The sequence below is a fragment of the Podarcis cretensis genome, assembly GCF_951804945.1.
Source record: "Podarcis cretensis genome assembly, chromosome: 7".
Classification (NCBI taxonomy): domain Eukaryota; kingdom Metazoa; phylum Chordata; class Lepidosauria; order Squamata; family Lacertidae; genus Podarcis; species Podarcis cretensis.
The window spans coordinates 23,538,333-23,556,315 of record NC_137176.1 but is presented as its reverse complement, the minus strand read 5'-3'; the positions used below and the strand labels follow the sequence as shown (position 1 = coordinate 23,556,315).

At 45.8% G+C, this 17,983-nt stretch overlaps 1 protein-coding gene across 1 annotated transcript; it reads right to left on the bottom strand.

Annotated features, from left to right (window-relative positions):
• Positions 1–1,084: 1,084 nt before the first annotated feature.
• LOC307220876 (UPF0489 protein C5orf22 homolog) lies at positions 1,085–17,719 on the bottom strand. Its single transcript, XM_079985038.1, has 9 exons — positions 17,472–17,719; positions 15,999–16,144; positions 14,896–15,045; positions 13,603–14,047; positions 11,246–11,308; positions 10,167–10,288; positions 8,508–8,574; positions 7,509–7,648; positions 1,085–5,469 (listed from the first exon to the last, which is right to left on the bottom strand). Exons 1-9 carry the CDS (start codon positions 17,571–17,573, stop codon positions 5,328–5,330), a joined length of 1,377 nt encoding a protein of 458 aa, XP_079841164.1. The 5' UTR covers positions 17,574–17,719; the 3' UTR covers positions 1,085–5,327.
• Between the last annotated feature and the right edge of the window lie 264 nt (positions 17,720–17,983).

Here is a 17,983-nt window from a genome sequence, read left to right as displayed (position 1 = left end):
CATTTATTTATTTTTTAAATGGAGACTGAAATTTTATACAGAAAGGTTTCATCCGTGCAGAAATGTCCGCCAGTTCTTTCTTGGCATCTACCGTAAGCATGAAAATGGGTCTGCTAAATATGAGCTTGAACTGGTATGTCAATGAATTATGTACATTTAACGCAGCCCTCCGTTTCGTGACTCATTTCCATGTAGGCCCTTGCTGTTAAACATGTTGCCTATGTTTCAGTTTTGGTCTGTTAAGTGTTGTACTTTAAAGTGGAAGAGTATTTTTTCTTAGAAAAACAAACAGATTTGCAGATATTCATTGTAATTTTTTTGGTAACAATTCAATAGTAAATAAATAGTTTGTTTTCTTAAAATAAAACTAAAAGAAACTGTATCGTTTCCCTTTACTTTAGAACTGTATTGAGGGTATCAGAATTTGTATTAAGGGTATCAGCTTTTCAACCAGATCTGCAGCTGTGCCCTTAACAGCAATCAAGTTTGGATTGGTCTGCCGGAGAAAGACAACTGCAAAGTTAGGTGTAATGCTGAGCTCCTATAAAGGAATAAAACACCTGGTGAGTTAGTATCCTAGGTGATAAAAACAATATGTCTATGCCAAAAATTTAAAAGGTTTGTATTATTTTTTCTGATTTTGTAATACAGTGGTGCCTCGCAAGACGAAATTAATCCGTTCCGTGAGGCTCTTCGTATAGCGGTTTTTTCGTCTTGCAAAGCAAGCCCATTGACGGCTTAGCGGCTTAGCGCTATTAGCGGTTTAGCGGCTTTTAGCGATCAGCTGTTAAGCGGCTTAGGAAAAGGGGGAAAAAAGGGAAAAAACCCGCAGGAACTCGCAAGACATTTTCGTCTTGCGAAGCAAGCCCATAGGGAAATTCGTTTTGCGAAGCGCCTCCAAAACGGAAAACCCTTTCGTCTAGCGGGTTTTCTGTCTTGCGAGGCGTTCGTCTTGCGGGGCACCACTGTATGTCATCTTTGTTCATAGGTTGTGCAAGCTTTCTGTACTACGAAATCTACCAATGTTGAGACGCCTGTTTTTCCTTTAAAGAGAAAAAAACAACAACACAGAATACAAACATATACTGAACACAAAGCCCAAATTTTATTAAACTCTTGTGCTTGTTGTTTCATAATCCATCACTGAATAAGCAACAAAACAACCACTACAAACCTAACCATGAACTCAACAGAAGGTGGAAAAGTTGATTGAATTAAATGAGGCATGTTCCCGCTAATGTTGACATGTGGTATATTTTCAGCAAAGATATATGGTACTTATCTTTCATTCTTTGGAATAAGTGGGTGCAAATCTAACACGTAAAACCTGAGCGAGCTGGTTTAATGTTACGTTTACCGACTTGTCAATCAGCCCATCACTTATCACTAGTATGGCCAATGATGATGGGAGTTGTAGCCGAACAGCATCTGTAATGTCAGAGGTTCCCCACCCTTACTTTAACCACAGCTTGGCGTGATGAATAAAAAGGTGGTTATGCTGTAACCTGGGCTGTAAATATGCTGATTTATGCACATTATGCTACGGTGCAACTCTAGGTGCCTTCCGCTCCAACAGGCCAAAGAACAAAAGGTTTGCACAACAGAATCCTCTTAGCAGAAATTGGCAACTGAACAGGGGATGTGTAGGGAGAAGGGATGAATATATTTAGAAATGATGGTTGGAAAAGCTATTCTAGTGAGAGCTGGACCATAACGAAGGCTGATCGCCGAAGAATTGATGCTTTTGAATTATGGTGCTGGAGGAAATCAGCCCTGAGTGCTCACTGGAAGGACAGATCCTGAAGCTGAGGTTCCAATACTTTGGCCACCTCATGAGAAGACAAGACTCCCTGGAGAATACCCTGATGTTGGGAAAGATGGAGGGCACAAGGAGAAGGGGACGGCAGAGGACGAAATGGTTGGACAGTGTTCTCGAAGCTACCAGCATGAGTTTGGCCAAACTGCGGGAGGCAGCGGAAGACAAGAGTGCCTGGCGTGCTCTGGTCCATGGGGTCACGAAGAGTCGGACACGACTAAACGACTAAACGACAACAAGAGGAGGGAGGAAAATAGAGGGGGCATCTGGGGTGGGTGGGAAGTCAGCTTTTCCATTTGTATTTGAATTCGTATTAATTTCGTCACCATTTGTTAGAAATGATGGGAAATCAAAAATAATTGGCAACAAAGAAACCTCATGCAGGTAAAATTTGTTTCCTGCAAATGGGACCTGCAAGTTTTGCCAGCTGCACGGGGTTTTCCCACAAGGGCAGCCTTTACGGTTTGGGGGTTTATGGCTCTTGGTTGGCCTGGAGCAAGGCCAACGAGAAGCCTAGGTTTAGATGACTAGTAAGCCATGATCTCTTCTCCATTGTTGGCTTAATCTTAAGTGCAAACCGGGCCATTGCCTTAGTTCTGTGGTTGGAACAATTTCCCCTTTTCAGGTTCTGGAAACCCCCAAATTCTACACATCCATCCGAAGGCGAGAAAATAGCTTTTCCAGGGTGCCAGGAGCCAGCATCTTCTTCAAAGAATTTTTGTTTTTTGTTTCATTATTTGTGCATACAGAATGCCTGACAAGGGCTATAGCGAATCGCTGGGCTTAACAGTCTAGCTATTTTAAAAATCACAAAAAGATTTACCATCACTGACAATCTGAGAGGCCCTTTATATGGGGCTGAAAGGTACTGGTAGTCTATTAACGTTTTAATCAATGCGTATGGGAAATCCTGCAGGTAAAGTCCATCTCTTCTTTGCTTCTGATATACATTGCAAACTGTGGCTGCAAAAATAAAATGTTAAGCAATCACTCCCGGAGATTCTGCAAGAAATATGGACTCCTCGGGTTGCCATATTTCAGAAAACCACCAAAAAACCCACAATTTTCCAATTGATTTGCCTGAGATCCAGGACAAAAAAGCGCCACCTTTTGGAGATTCCCCCCGGATGTCAATTCCGCCTTTGAAATCCCGGTAAATGGATGTCAAATAATTTTTATTTCTTTCCCAAGTTTTTAACCAACAAATAGCTTCAAGGCAAAAGTGAACATGTCATTTGCCAGCCTCCTAACTCGCCAAAACTTGGATCTCCAAGTAAAACAGATGCACACTCTCACCCAAGTGCCTGCCAACACAACCTGTTTTTTCCCCAGGAGAAAAGAAGGCAAGTATATTTAGCAAACAATCCACAGTCTGCAATGTACATGTGTGTTGGACCATCTTCTCCTTGCGCAGCTTGTGTGTTCTAAATGGAGGGAGACGATTGCTCCTTTCCTTCGCAGCGTAGTTCTTACAAATCTCTTTTAAATCAGAACATAAGGCAGTTATAAAGGTGCTTTCTCAAAGCACCTCATCGCTCCCCAAGAGATGCCGCAAATCGATAACCTGTGTAAAGCACCCCACCTGCTGAACCGATAAAGAATTGCAATTCCATCATTCTGAAATTATAATGCTCAAGGACCATCACTGGTAGTTTGTTATTTTCCACTCCTGTTTCCAACTAAGCAGGGAGACGGAGTAGCCTCAGCGCTGTAGGTGAATAATACTTGCGCCTGATTATCTTTTCTTTTTAATATAGTTGGAGGGGAAAAGTGACCTCAAGACAGACTGATCTCCTGAAACAGGTATTGCCGCAACTAGTATTTTGTGGGCAAGTCCCTGATGCCTGCCTCCAGACTTGCATGCAAAGGAAGGGTTCAGAGGTACAGTATGTGATTTCCACAAGAAATCCCCAAATTCAGCCTCCAGCCAAGGCTGGGAAAGATTCCCGTTTGAAACCACGGAGAGCCAGAGCCAATCTGGCTTAGGGCCACAAAACCTCAAGGATCACCTCTCCCCTTATGAACCCAAACACTGCAACCATCATTGGAGGCACTTCTTTACGAGAAGACTACGAATCCATAACCACACCTTCATTACAGAGATGACAAAGTGCTTTTGAGTTCTTCCAAGCTGAACATCCATCTTAATGCGCCAGCTGTCTCTGACAATTGGAGAATCTCTGGACCCAAAGTTCCTAGAAGAGGATGGATGATGTATTTTTTAAATTTTAATTTATTTTTAATCTTTTGCTGGAAGCCACCCAGAGTGGCTGTGGAAACCCAGGCAGATGGGCGGGGTATAAATAATAAATTATTATTATTATTATTGAATACTCGGGAGAGAATCACTCTCTCCAAGAAATATAATCGAGCAGTTGCAGAAGCGGGGGAAAAGCAGCAGCAGCAACTTCGCCTGGAACTTAAGCTGGAGTCGTTTTGACGTCAAGGAAAGATGTCAACGAGCCTTATCTGCCTGTCAGACTGAGAGAGCAGCAGCTTGGCTTTTTATTTACCCATTTAAAAAAAATTAAAACTTCAGTGTTGTTATTGGGTTCTTTTTCGTAGTTGTAACTTTTTGTTGATACTGTAAGCCATCCAGGGAATATTACTGGGCAGCCTATAAAATGTGGCAAACAAATAAATTAATGACACAGGAGTAGCAGCTTCTTTTTAAAAAATATTCTATAATGTAAATAAGAGGCACTTACCCGTTGGCATTTTTGACACTTCTAAAATAAAACCACACATTTTCACCACAAATAGTAGCAGTTTACTGCCACACTTTGCAACCTGCCCTCAAACTATTTAGGTACAAAGCCTTGCCTCCTAGCATGAATGCTTAGGGTTCCAGAAAATATAGATGCTAAAAAACTTGAATGTGTCAGTGTGGCAAAGAGGATGGGATGTTACACTTAAGACATTGGGTGACATTTGGATTTAAATCCTGTTCCACTGGGTGTCCTCTGACAATATATTATTTCAGCCTAACCTAGACCACAGGGCTGTTGTTCGCAGAGTAAAACAGGACCTCCTCTTGAAGGCCAGGTCAAGATCCTTTGAAAAAGCGTGGGACAGAAATATGAAACTATGTTAAGTTTTTCTAACGGGAACAGAGGCACACAGCCAGGATAGTCACCGCTTCCAAGCAAACGGCAATTTATCTTGAAGCAGTATTTTCGGTTACAACTGACTGGGAAAATGAATTCAACTATGTTAAAGCAAAATCTCTTCCTCAAATGCTAGGCTGGCTCAGTCTGGAGAGATTCCTACAGGAATATAGGAAGAGCCATTTCCCAGTCATTTTTCTTCTTCTAGGCAAACCCAAAACGCATCAACGTGAGAATCGATAACAGCAGAAAATTGTGTTGAGAAAAAAAACAACAAAATAAAATGATCTACGTGGAGATTATCACAAGCGCAACCCAACCTCACAAGAAATCCTTTGTCTGCTTCCAAACGGATCCCATGGCGCAGAGAGAGAAACTATTTTGGTTGTTTTTGCCTCAAACGATCATGCTGTTCCAGCGGGACAGGGATTTTCCAAGTACTCTAAATGAACTTCCAGGTTGCCGTACGCCAGGCGCAGAACATTCAAGACCTTTTCTTGGATGAGCTGAACTTGTTCTGCGGGGCAATAGTCATCCAAACTAGATCTGTAAAAAAAGAAGAAGGAGGGATTGCATGGCACAATGTTGTCGTTTAATCATCCCATTCTCATCGGTCTCTTTTCCAAGCCAGAATTTCAACGCTCACACTAACGTTCCTTGCTCCCCGAGGTGACTTGGACCATAACCCCAACACAGACTTTTCTGGGCGTGCACCCCAGTGAACTCTGTGGCCCATACTTCTGGGCGGACATGCAGTAAGATTGCACTTTTGGGAACCAACGATCATTACAAAAGACTAGCGCCCTGCGGGACTTGACATCTTTCCGCAGGGCCTGCAAGACGGAGCTGTTCCACCATGCCTTTGGCCAAGGCACAGTCTGACACCCCCCCCCTTCTGTAATCCTCATAGAACTCTAGCCCAATGGTTGCCATTAATTTGATTCTGAATTGGTTTTAGAAAGAATTGATTTTAGAATGTATTTCAATTAATTGATTGTGATTTTATGTAAACTGTGTTATTTTTACTGTTGTTAGCTGCTCTGAGCCCGGCTTCGGCTGGGGAGGGCGGAAGGTGGGATATAAATACATTATTGTTGTTGTTGTTGTTATTGCTATTATTAATATTATTAGGGGCTGGACTGAGGAGGAATAGAGGGGACTGCCCCCCCTTCTCCTGAACCCTCCTCAGAACTGGAGGACAGTACAGTGGTACCTCGGGTTAAGTACTTAATTCGTTCCAGAGGTCCGTTCTTAACCTGAAACTGTTCTTGACCTGAAGCACCACTTTAGCTAATGGGGCCTCCTGCTGCCGCCGCACCACCGGAGCACGATTTCTGTTCTCATCCTGAAGCAAAGTTCTTAACCCGAGGTACAGTGGTACCTCGGGTTAAGTACTTAATTCGTTCCAGAGGTCCGTTCTTAACCTGAAACTGTTCTTGACCTGAAGCACCACTTTAGCTAATGGGGCCTCCTGCTGCCGCCGCACCACCGGAGCACGATTTCTGTTCTCATCCTGAAGCAAAGTTCTTAACCCGAGGTACTATTTCTGGGTTAGCGGAGTCTCTAACCTGAAGCGTATGTAACCTGAGGTACAACTGTATAGATTTAGAAGAGTGGTTTGCAGAAGGACATAGTTCAGAGGCGGCAGAGAGGAGAAGCTGGGAAATATTGGGAGAGGAACAGCAAGCTGCAGCAGGGGAGAGACAGCTGAAAAGACTCAGTGTCTTTGGAAAGCATTCCTAACCCCCTCTCTCCCAGAACCAGGTGGGCGTTGAGGGTGATACAGCAGAAAGCTCAGAGGCAGAAAGCTCAGCTTAGCCGATGCAGGGATGACACAGAATAGAAGAGATGGAGGGGCTTTACTCAGAGCAACCACCATTATTCAGCGAAGTCGAACTTCCTTTGTCCCTCTCTGTGAATGCTAACAAATTTACCGGTATGTGGTAAGGACTTTTATTGTTTCTCTGCTTCTTGGCTGCTACTGTGGGAGGGATCAGATTCCCCAAAGCTTGACAGTTATGGGACCTGACATAACTCATTCTTTAAAACTGAACTGAAATACTTTATTGTCACTTGTACAACTTGTATACAGTGAGATTACACAAGCACCCCCCACTCAGCTCTCTTAGTCTTAATTCTCCTCGTTTACTGACGCACACACACACCAAACCCGAAAGTCAGTTGCCCTGTTGTTATCTTTTCATTCAGCAGCCTAACAGCCCACAGATAGAAGCTGTTCTTTACCCTGTTGGTGGGACTAATCCTGCTTCTATATCTTCTGCCCGAGGGCAGAGATCAAGAAAGTGCCGACCAGGGTGTGAATCATCCCTGAGAATTTTCCTCACTCTCCTGAGGCAACGTTCTTCCACTATTTCATCCAGCGGATTCACGGGACAGCCCATAATATCTTCTGCTGTATTCACCACCTTCTGTAGGCACTTCCTATCAGATGATGTCAAACCAGCGTATCACACCATGATGCAGTATGAAAGGACTAATAGCAAATTAATATTCTAATAGCAAACTACTCTGGTCGGCGAGAGTTAACAGGATCTGGGCCAAACAGTACCCCCACCGTATCTTACCGGGCTATCGTCACAAGAGTGGGCTTTGGTAAGTTCCTCAAGAGACGTTTGACGGCCTGTACCAGACTCTCAATTTCTTCCTCCGTGCTGACGTGGTGAGGAAGTTCGGAGTAATCGCACGTGAGCCCAGCCTGGTGGACCTGAAAAATGGATTGCACAAAGTGGCTCAGCGCAGTTCTCTGAGCTGGCCTGTGGCACTAGTTCTGATACCAACGCAAACGGAAGACTTGGTTTGCTAATTTGGGTAAAGGGGCCGCATGCCCAGCCAGTGTGGTACAGTGGTTAGCATGTCGGACTAGGATCTGGGAGACTAGGGTTCAAATCCCGACTTGGCCACAAAGCTCACTGGGCCAGTCGCTGCCTTTTAGCTTAACCTACCTCGAAGGGTTGGTGTGTGAGGTAAAATAGGGAGAAGAACTGTATATGCCACCTTGAGCACATTGCTAAGAAAAGGGTGGGGTAAAAATGCAATAAACGAATGAATGAAACACAATTCAAAGTGTTGGTGCTGACCTTTAAAGCTCTAAATGGCCTCGGTCCAGTATATCTGACGGAGTGTCTCTACTCTCATTGTTCTACCCAGACACTGAGGTCCAGCGCCAAGGGCCTTCTGGCAGTTCCTTCACTGCGAGAAGCCAAAGTTACAGGGAACCAGGCAGAGGGCCTTCTCGGTAGTGGCACCCTCCCTGTGGAACGCCCTCCCACCAGATGTCAAAGAGAACAACTACTACCAGACTTTTAGAAGACATCTGAAGGCAGCCCTGTTTAGGGAAGCTTTTAATGTTTGATGCATTACTGTATTTTAATATTTTGTTGGAAGCTGCCCAGAGTGTCTGGGGAAGCCCAGCCAGATGGGCGGGATATAAATATTGTTGTTGTTTGTTGTTGTTGTTGTTGTTATTGTAAGCAAAAAAGCTGAGATTAGATTTTCAGGTTGTGGCCCCTATCTGGTTCCATGGGCCCAAAGTACAGCCCTGAAATTTGATAAAACAGACTTACCATTTCATAATCAGGAGTTTCCATTCGATTTTTCAAACTATGCACAAGCTGGACTAGAAGTTTCATCCTGTGATAACAAAGCACACATGCATCATATTCTGCAAATGTTATGAACGAGACTAAGAATGAGCCATTATGCAAATGAGGGTTGTTAGATTTAAGGGGTATTTCCACCCCTAGAATCTGGATAACTATTGCTGAATTCACCCATATATTTGTGTCAAGAACCAGGCAACAGCACACACACAAAAATCACTCAAGCACAATAATGTAATTTAAGTGGGTGCAAAATTGTTGTTTAGAGTTGCACATATTGTATGCTGTGCCCACTGACGTCTTGCAGCTGAATATGTGAACTACTTCCACCGAAAAAGCATTGCATTCTCCAAGAATGTCAAGTGCAATGCAGGAATCTTTTGCCCAATGTGGGACTCAAACTCACGACTCCAAGATTAAGTTTCCTGCTCTCCCGCCTTCTTTGCGTGCAATGGAACTTCCTCTTCCTCTCTAGTCCAACCTCCCGAGGTGCACCTGAAAGATCAGCTCTGGAGGTTTGGGGTTCTCTCTGGAGCAGATTTTGTGGGGTGCGCCATGCTGAAGGTTTTATGATCTCCGGATCATAAATCACTGGGTCCAGCAACACGTTTGCTTGCGGTTGCTTTAAAACAGCCCAGAACCAGCAGAGTAACACAGCTCCTTATCTTGGAAGCAAATTAGGGATCGGTGGCACACAAGGGGCAGTAAGAACATTCCTGGAAGCGATAAATCTCAGCCAAGTAGTTGTTTAAGCCGGTCATAAAATGCATAAGTTACAATATATAACAGGAGTGTCCAACTTCCAAGAGATGGCAATCTACTCCCACTATAAAATGATCTACCCGTTGGATTGACCAGAGTAGTTGAGGTTGTTGAGCTTTTTTTAAGGGGGGAGGAAGCTCAACTTTTTTGGGGGGGGGGTCAATCGCTCAAGATCACCAGGACCGACCATGGACAGCCTGTGATTGACCGGTGGAATGCGACTGACCGGTTGGACAGGCCTGATATATAGTATTTACTCCATTCCAAAAGAGTAAAAGGGAGCTTAAAGCCCATGTAAGAGTCTCTGTGACCTACAAGTTACCAGTAAGAGCAGAAAAGCAAAACTGGTTCAAACCACCTCTCTGTGTCTCTTGTAGGAACTGTGCACGTCCAAAGATAAGTTCCCCCAGCTAGCGCCCACTATAATAGACTCAACGACCAGCCAAAACTCTTGACTCTTCTTTCCGTTCGTGCTGATTCTGGAAACGAGTGCCTCTCAGTCATTCTCCCCCAACCTGCCAGCAGAACACCAACCCTGTGCCTACATTCAATGGGGCTTACTCACAGCTAAGTGGCATCGGGCCTTGCTCACTGTGTGAGCCGACTTGCGGGACTAGCTGAAAAGATGGGGTAGAAATGGCTATTTAAGTTGTGTCCTAACATCTTGTCCCGCTAGGCAGCTATCATGTTTTGTGGACAGACTGCCCTTTGAGCCTTTTTCAGACTGGCAACCCATCTTTTAACTCTGATCTGCGACCGGGGGAGCCTTGGCAGCTTTAAAAAGTTCTTATTTAACCCTCTCCATACATCTGCCAACCCAAAAGGAAGCGACTCTCTTAGCTGCCGCTCAAGATCCTTTACCCAGGACTCGAAGCCGATCTCTGCAGATTCTCCTCCGTGTCATCGTCGCACAGGTCAGCAAAAGCTGCTTCGAGGTCTTCCAGCTGGTGGACGCGATTCTCAACACAGTCTAGCAAGTCCTCCTTTAAATATGAAAACAGAACATGCTTGGGCGACAGAGGCTCTTCACTGGCGACTCAACTTCAGGGCCAGTTTGATGGTTCAGCAAATTGTTTGGATCTGGTGTAAATTTATGCTGGCTTGCTTTCTGACACCTTCTTATAGGTAGGATTGCTCCCCTAGTTACCAACCACCTGCCAGGGGTGAAGTGATAACTGGCTTCCCTGGTGCGGAAATTGAAAATTAAATCAGAAATTAAATTATCGAGGGGCGGGGCCGTGAGGGGCCTATAAATGCTCCTGAAACGGGAATGCCCTCAAACAAACGACTACCCGATTGAACATAAACCTTTCACAAATAAATAAAAATGCCTCAAAATCCAAAGCAATTCGGGAGAGAAACTGTCTTGCGCGTGCGGGAATTAAAAAGGCGCCTCTTTATCTGTTTCCCCTTGGCAAACGGACTTTGGCAGATTAAACTCACAGCCGCGGCAAAACTCTGTGAAAACTGAATAAACATTTTGCGAGGAAAACGTTTCATAGGCCTCGCTTCAAAGCCATCAGCTTGGCATAATCGCAGTCTGAGTTTGCCAAGTATTTTCCCCTCCTGTCTTTCTCTCTTCCCAAACACGCAGCTTATAAACAGAGGTAAAAAGATACAAACTGCCTTTCACCCCTCCTCCTCCTTGAATGCATTGGATGGAACCATACATAGAATCACAGAATGATAGAGATGGAAGGGAACACGAGGTTCATGTAGTCCAGCGGTTCTCAACCTGTGGGTCCCCATATGTTGCTGGACTACAACTCCCATCATCCCTGAGCTCTGGCCTTGCTAGCTAGGGGTGATGGGAGTTGTAGTTCAACCCACAAGTTGAGAAAAGCTGATTTAGTCCAACCAACTGCAATATAGGAATCTTGCTCAAACCCACAACCCTGAGATTCAGAGTCTCCACCCACTGAGCTATCGCCGGCCCATACCTCTGACAAATTGCTGTTAGGCTTCTTAAAACTGTACAATTCTTGTAAGATCTTGTACTCCTCCTATTTAAAAAAGGAAAGGAAAGGGGGAAAAACAAGAGCAGGAGGATTATTCATAGCACCATTCTGCTGTTATTGCTGTAATGTGAAGGGTGGTTTTGCCTTTAGCACCTTCCTTTCACACCTTAAACATTTCTACGCCCCGTAGAGAAAGCACAACAATCAAGCAAGTGAAACTCTTTTGGCTAACGTCTGCTTCCCAGATACAAAGCGAATATTAAGACAGCGTGCTACTAAGGATTTCTTTAAGCGGCTGCTGCTACAAATCTCTACGTATGGTACAAATGAGACGAGATCTAGTCTTTCAAACACCATTATCTATTTTCTGCTTGTTTTTCTTCCTGGCTGTATTTCGCCTGCCAGTTCACCCATGCCTTTCCAGGAGCTGTGGTTTAAACCACCGAGCCTCTCGGGCTTGCCAATCAGAAGGTCGGCGGTTCGAATCCAGGCGACGGTGGGGAGCTCCCATTGCTCTGTCCCAGCTCCTGCCAACCTAGCAGTTCAAAAGCATGCTGGTGCAAGTAGATAAATAGGTATTGCTGTGGTGGTAAGGTAAACGGTGTTTCTGTGCACTCCAGTTTCCATCACGGTGTCCCATTGTACCAAAAGTGGTTTAGCTATGCTGGCCACATGACCTGGAAAGCTGTCCGTGGATGAACACTGGCTCACCCAGCCTGAAAAGTGCTGCACCCCAGTCAAATTTGACTGGACTTAACCATCCAGGGGTCCTTTACCTTTTCCCAGGAGTCCTATCTGAGCATTCATTGAATCGTGAGTTGGAAGCGACCCTGAGGAGGATCTCATCCAACTCCCTGCAGTGCAGGAATTGTTACAAGACTGTAAACTGTGAGGGAGGGAAGCATCTTTTGGCCTCATCCAGACCAGCCCACTGTCCTTAGCTTTAACCCCACCCACTCTAGGTTCTAAATTGCTCTATAAGACGCACCAGACCACAAGATGCACCTAGTTTTTGGAGGAGGAAAACAAGAAAAAAAATAATTCTGAATCTCAGAAGCCAGAACAGCAAGAGGGATCGCTGCGCAGTGAAAGCAGCGATCCCTCTTGCTATTCTGGCTTCTGGGGTAGCTGCACAGCCTGCATTCGCTCCATAAGACGCACACACATTTCCCCTTACTTTTTAGGAGGGAAAAAGTGAGTCTTATAGAGCAAAAAACACGGTATATATAGTCGTACTTTGATTCTCGAATGCCTTGCGACTTGAACAATTTGGCTCCCGAACGCCGCAAACCTGGAAGCAAGTGCTCTGGTTTGTGAATGTTTTTCGGAAGCCAAACGTCCGACGCAGCTTCTGCTTGAGGGCAGGAAGCTCCTGCAGCCAATCGGAAGCCGCGCCTTGGTTTTTGAACGGTTAGGGTTCAAAACAGATAAGTTTAAACAGATAAGTTTAAAGGAGCCCCCATCCCGCAAGCCAGAAGCGATTGGGAGGCTCCGTTTCACTAGAGGAAGCCCTGCGAACGGAACCTGTCAGGCTCCATCTGCAGGGACCCCTCCATCTTTTTTTTGGGGGGGGCGGGTGAGTGTCTCTTTCTCCTGGAAGAAAGAGGCAACTTGCCTGCCCCCTGTACTGGCAAAGGCTGAGGAAGCCCTGCAAACAAAGTCCATCCAAAATACTCTACCTTTGCCCCCCTTGGTGGTCAGGTCCGCCTTGACCCCCGAACACACTTCAGGAGGGTGTTTTGGGGATTACCTTTCCTCCCTCCCCCTTCTGCTGACGTTCAGGACTTCTGCAAACTCAGGCATTTGCCAACCCGCCCCTCTTGCGTACTGCTTTGCCCCCACAATTAGTGGCACCTGAGCAGCAAAAATAAGGTAAAAGGTAAAGGGACCCCTGACCATTAGGTCCAGTCATGGCCGACTCTGGGGTTGCGGCGCTCATCTCGCTTTATTGGCCAAGGGAGCCAGCGTACAGCTTTCGGGTCATGTGGCCAGCATGACTAAGCTGCTTCTGGCGAGCCAGAGCAGGGCATGGAAATGTCGTTTACCTTCCTGCTGGAGCGGTACCTATTTATCTACTTTCACTCTGATGTGCTTTTGAACTGCTAGGTTGGCAGGACCAGGGACCGAACAGTGGGAGCTCACCCCGTCACGGGGATTCGAACCGCCAACCTTCTGATCTGATCGGCAAGTCCTAGGCTCTGTGGTTTAACCCAAGGCACCACCCACGTCCCAGCAAAAATAAGAGGGAAACATAATTGAACACCAGTTGTTTTTAAAGGTATTTCCTCCATTGTTCTAACAAGGTTAATTGACCAAAGGCTGAAGCCTGGTAGTTTTACCTGCGTGTACATTTCTTTGAAAGGGTTCTTGACGGAAAAGAAATCCAAGTCAATATCGAGAACATAAGCAGAGCCCTTCTGTATCGCTTGGAGGATGTCTTCAAGGAGCTCTGGCACTGGGTGGCCATCCTTTCGACCCTGGAGGCTGTTTGTTGTCTCCCGCACGGGGGTTCTGTTTTCAAATCCCCCAGCCTTTTCGCCTGCACAGCTGTGTGCCAGGGGAGGAACGTCCTTCGACGAAGAGGCTGCCGAGGCGTTTGCTGCATTGTCCCCGCTCAACTTGAGCTTCTTAGCAGAAGGCACAGCTCGGCTTTCCTCCCGGGTGCCGGCGGCTTCCGACGGATCCACAAGGCAGACACTGAGCTGCAAAGACTTCTCGCCTTCTAGCTGGCCGGCAGGGACGTACAGACCATCGGAAAGGAAGTAATCGTCTGGGCAAGTAACCCTGGAATAGCGACAACTGCAATTCTTAGCAAGGATGAGGATGCAAGAATGCGAGAAATACTTTGCTGGAACGGGGGCCCCACGTATGCTAGCATTCCCTTTCCCAAAGTAGCCAAAATACTGTGAAATTGCTTCAAGATGTTCCATAGGAAGGAATTCATAAATGGAATTCAATAAACAAGTGAAACAATAATAATAATAAAAAGTAGCCAAACAGGTCTGGAATGCGCCCAAGCGAATGAAATTATTTCCATACATAACCCTCCCAATGGCACAGCAATACAGTGGTACCTCGGGTTAAGTACTTAATTCGTTCTGGAGGTCTGTTCTTAACCTGAAACTGTTCTTAACCTGAAGCACCACTTTAGCTAATGGGGCTACCTGCTGCTGCCATGCTGCCAGAACATGATTTCTGTTCTCATCCTGAAGCAAATTTCTTAACCTGAAGCACTATTTCTGGGTTAGCGGAGTCTGTAACCTGAAGCATATGTAACCTGAGGTACCACTGTAAACTGCTGGCACATTTCCAAAGCTAAGCAGGGTCTGGTATGGTTTCAAATTGGATGGGAGACCGCATGCAGAGATTCCCACATCCCTGCCAATTCTATAATAATTCTATAATTCCATACCAGCAGTGGAGGCTGATCTGGTGGGGCAAATGGGGCACTGCCCCATGAAACTCAGTCGGCCCCCAGCCAGCTCCCAACTCCCTGACTTCCAAACTTCTTGGACCAAATCAGAGTGTGGATCTGCCTGTCACTGGCTCTAATGCGAGACCGTTAAGATGGAACCACATAACAACAGCCTCTGTATCTAACACAGCTTTAGAGAGGCGCCAGCAATAGTTACCTTATGGTTGTCGTGGAGGTGTCTTTACCTACTAAGAAATGATGGGTGCCTTCTTCAATTTGCTGAGCCCAAGGCGGGTGCAGCCACAGGACGTGCGAAAAGTGCCCAGCATAGACGGCAGGCATAATCCAGTTTTCAATGCTTAGCTCACTGCAAGAGGGGGAGAAAGATGGATTGAGAAAGCTGCTGCTCTTTAGGAAGGGTATCTTTTTATATGCGACGGCAGCAGCAAGAGTTTTGATCACAGCAAAATGGAAGAGTAATGAAATCCCCTCTATACAAGATTGGATCCAAAAGCTGACGGAATATGCTGAATTAGATGGTCTATCAGAAAAAATAAAGAATAAATCAAAACAGGAATTTGTTTCAAAATGGGAGGTTTTCAAAGAATATCTGAAAAATAAATATAGTAGTTTAAATTCTGTTGCAGCATTCAAGGAACTTCAGTAATAGTTGCAAGGTAGATATAAGAAATTAGATCGATTAAGAATAACTTTAATTATGATTAAAGTGTGTATTGGCAATAAGTAATATGAAACTGAAATATGGAATAGACGGGAGGTTGGGTCTTTAGTGTTTGGCAATAAGTAATATGAAACTGAAATATGGAATAGACGGGAGGTTGGGTCTTTAGTGTTAAGACCAATATATATTTTATTTTTTGCTAAGAAAATTATGTGTCTATGGTTATTCTTGTGTGTAATTTGGTATTTGTGTTTTTTTTTCTTTTTTCTTGTATCAATAAGAATCTTTTTTTTTTTAAAAAAAAAGAGAAAGCTGCTGCTCTTTGAAAAGGTCGAGACACAGCCTGTGATAAGAAGTGAACATTACTTAGAATGCTTCCTTTTTATATATATAATTTTTATTAAGCTTTCAATTTTACATTTCAAAATAAACATTTTTCATACTTTAAAATATCCAATGACTTCCCTTCTCCTCCTCTCTCAGCCGCCATGCTCACTGGGTGAGCTTGTCCTCATGCTATATTTCCTGCCCAACCAAGAGGAAACACCCCCAAGTTCAGGAAGCAGTTTGACAACACTCCGGCTCCCATGCAAAATGAAAACCGCATCTTCTCAAGGAGATGGATTGTGCGATCCTACCTGAACAGAGATTCTTTATCGAACACTGTATCCGCAGGCATGTTCACGGGTATAAGGAGGTCGGGATGAGAATCCAAATGGACAAAGCAGATGTCACTGGCAGGAAGATGCTTGGAACCGATGGCTCGGTAGATGAAAGGAAGAACCTGGAACAAGAGGAATAGAAGCATCTGCAGGAAAGCAAGACTAGGGTGCAGAGTTATTGCAAAACACCCAGATGTTGTAGATCAGCAATAGAAAATTCTATTTGGCTTTCTTTTTTTTAAAAAAAGGAAAGCTGGAACTTGTGGCTAACTCATTTGCCTTTATCGCAACCACAAGGTTACTCAAATGGCATTTTCCACAAGTTTAACAGCTCTTATTTCTAGGTAAGGCTGGCATTGCACTAATAACAACCACAATAATTTTATTATTTACATGCCACCCATTTGACTGGGTTGCCCCATGGACCAGACCTGTTGACGAGTACCAATGGACCTAATGCTTAGGATTGCTGTAGGGGCAAAAAGGGCCCTATGGGGATAGTCTCTGCAATAGAACTGTTAACTCATTTACAAAGCTAAGCAGGGTCAGGTATGGTTTCACACTGGATGGGGTCCCGTGTGTTGAGATTTACTGCACTGCAGCGAGCTGGACTCCATGACCTCGTGGTCCCTTCCAACTCTACCATCCTATGGACTCCATAGCGAAGCATGTGTACTGCATGCAGGATTGTTCAACCCCAGGCGTGCAGGATTGTCTCCACGTAGAGCTTGGCTGTCAGTACAGGTAGCTAGATGGACCAAAAACTTACACGCGGGACAGCATTTGTTGTTGTTTAGTCGTGTCCGACTCTTCGTGACCCCATGGACCAGAGCACGCCAGGCACTCCTGTCTTCCACTGCCTCCCGCAGTTTGGTCAAACTCATGCTGGTAGCTTCGAGAACACTGTCCAACCATCTCGTCCTCTGTCGTCCCCTTCTCCTTGTGCCCTCCATCTTTCCCAACATCAGGGTCTTTTCCAGGGAGTCTTCTCTTCTCATGAGGTGGCCAAAGTATTGGAGTCTCAGCTTCACAATCTGTCCTTCCAGTGAGCACTCAGGGCTGATTTCCTTCAGAATGGAGAGGTTTGATCTTCCTGCAGTCCATGGGACTCTCAAGAGTCTCCTCCAGCACCATAATTCAAAAGCATCAATTCTTCGGCGATCAGCCTTCTTTATGGTCCAGCTCTCACTTCCATACATCACTACAGTACTGGGAAAACCATAGCTTTAAATATACGGACTTTACGGGTCGGCATAGGTGTAGCCTATATTTTTGTTGGGGGGCAGGCCTGGGGGGGGGGCAGAATCTGTTTGCTATGTATTTTGTGAACTGATTTTTCGGAGGGGGGAACCCCCTTGACTATCCCCGATCAAGCGCGCCTCTTCAAATCGCACCATCAGCAGTGAAAGCTACGCATCGGATTTCCCCTTTCGCCCGCTGACCGCTTACCTCGTGATGATCCTCCACCACCCAGACAGGCAGCGCCGCGTACGCCCGGAGGAGTCCGGCGGTCCCGCTGCCGCGCTCCGCAGCCCCGCTGTCGCTGCTCATTGCTTGAGCGGCACCGAACGTTCAAGGCGCGCAGGATTCCGAAAGCGAACGCGGAGACTTTCGCAACGTTCGGGCCTCCGAACTCCGGCAGGCGCGACGTTCCAAAGGCCGAACTCTGGAGACCGCGGCGTTCCAAAGCGAGAGGGAGAGCGCGCGCGCGGGGCGGGGGGGACACATCTCGACGTGACACGCGCGAGCATGGCGGGAAAGGGAGGAGGAGCAGAGTCCACCGGCGTCGCAAGCAACTCCGATAACGAGAGCGTCGACCGGCCGGGAAAAATCTCCGGGATGCTCTCGCCAGTCCGTGCACGGGACCACCCACCGCGTCCCCAACCAGCCGAGTTTCCTCCCCTGGTCGCCTGCAGGCATCTCCGCGAAACAGCCTTTCCGGCTTCGCTTTTGCTCCTCCT

What these genes read in the sequence shown, in the direction of transcription:
- LOC307220876 (XM_079985038.1), bottom strand. Translation starts at nt 17,573, where the DNA reads ATGAGCAGCGACAGCGGGGCTGCGGAGCGCGGCAGCGGGACCGCCGGA. An exon ending in TGGTGGAGGATCATCACGAG is followed by an intron (nt 16,145 to 17,471) that starts GTAAGCGGTCAG and finishes CTCTTGTTCCAG; the next exon opens with GTTCTTCCTTTCATCTACCG. An exon ending in AAACTCCTGATTATGAAATG is followed by an intron (nt 7,649 to 8,507) that starts GTAAGTCTGTTT and finishes TCCATTTTTCAG; the next exon opens with GTCCACCAGGCTGGGCTCAC.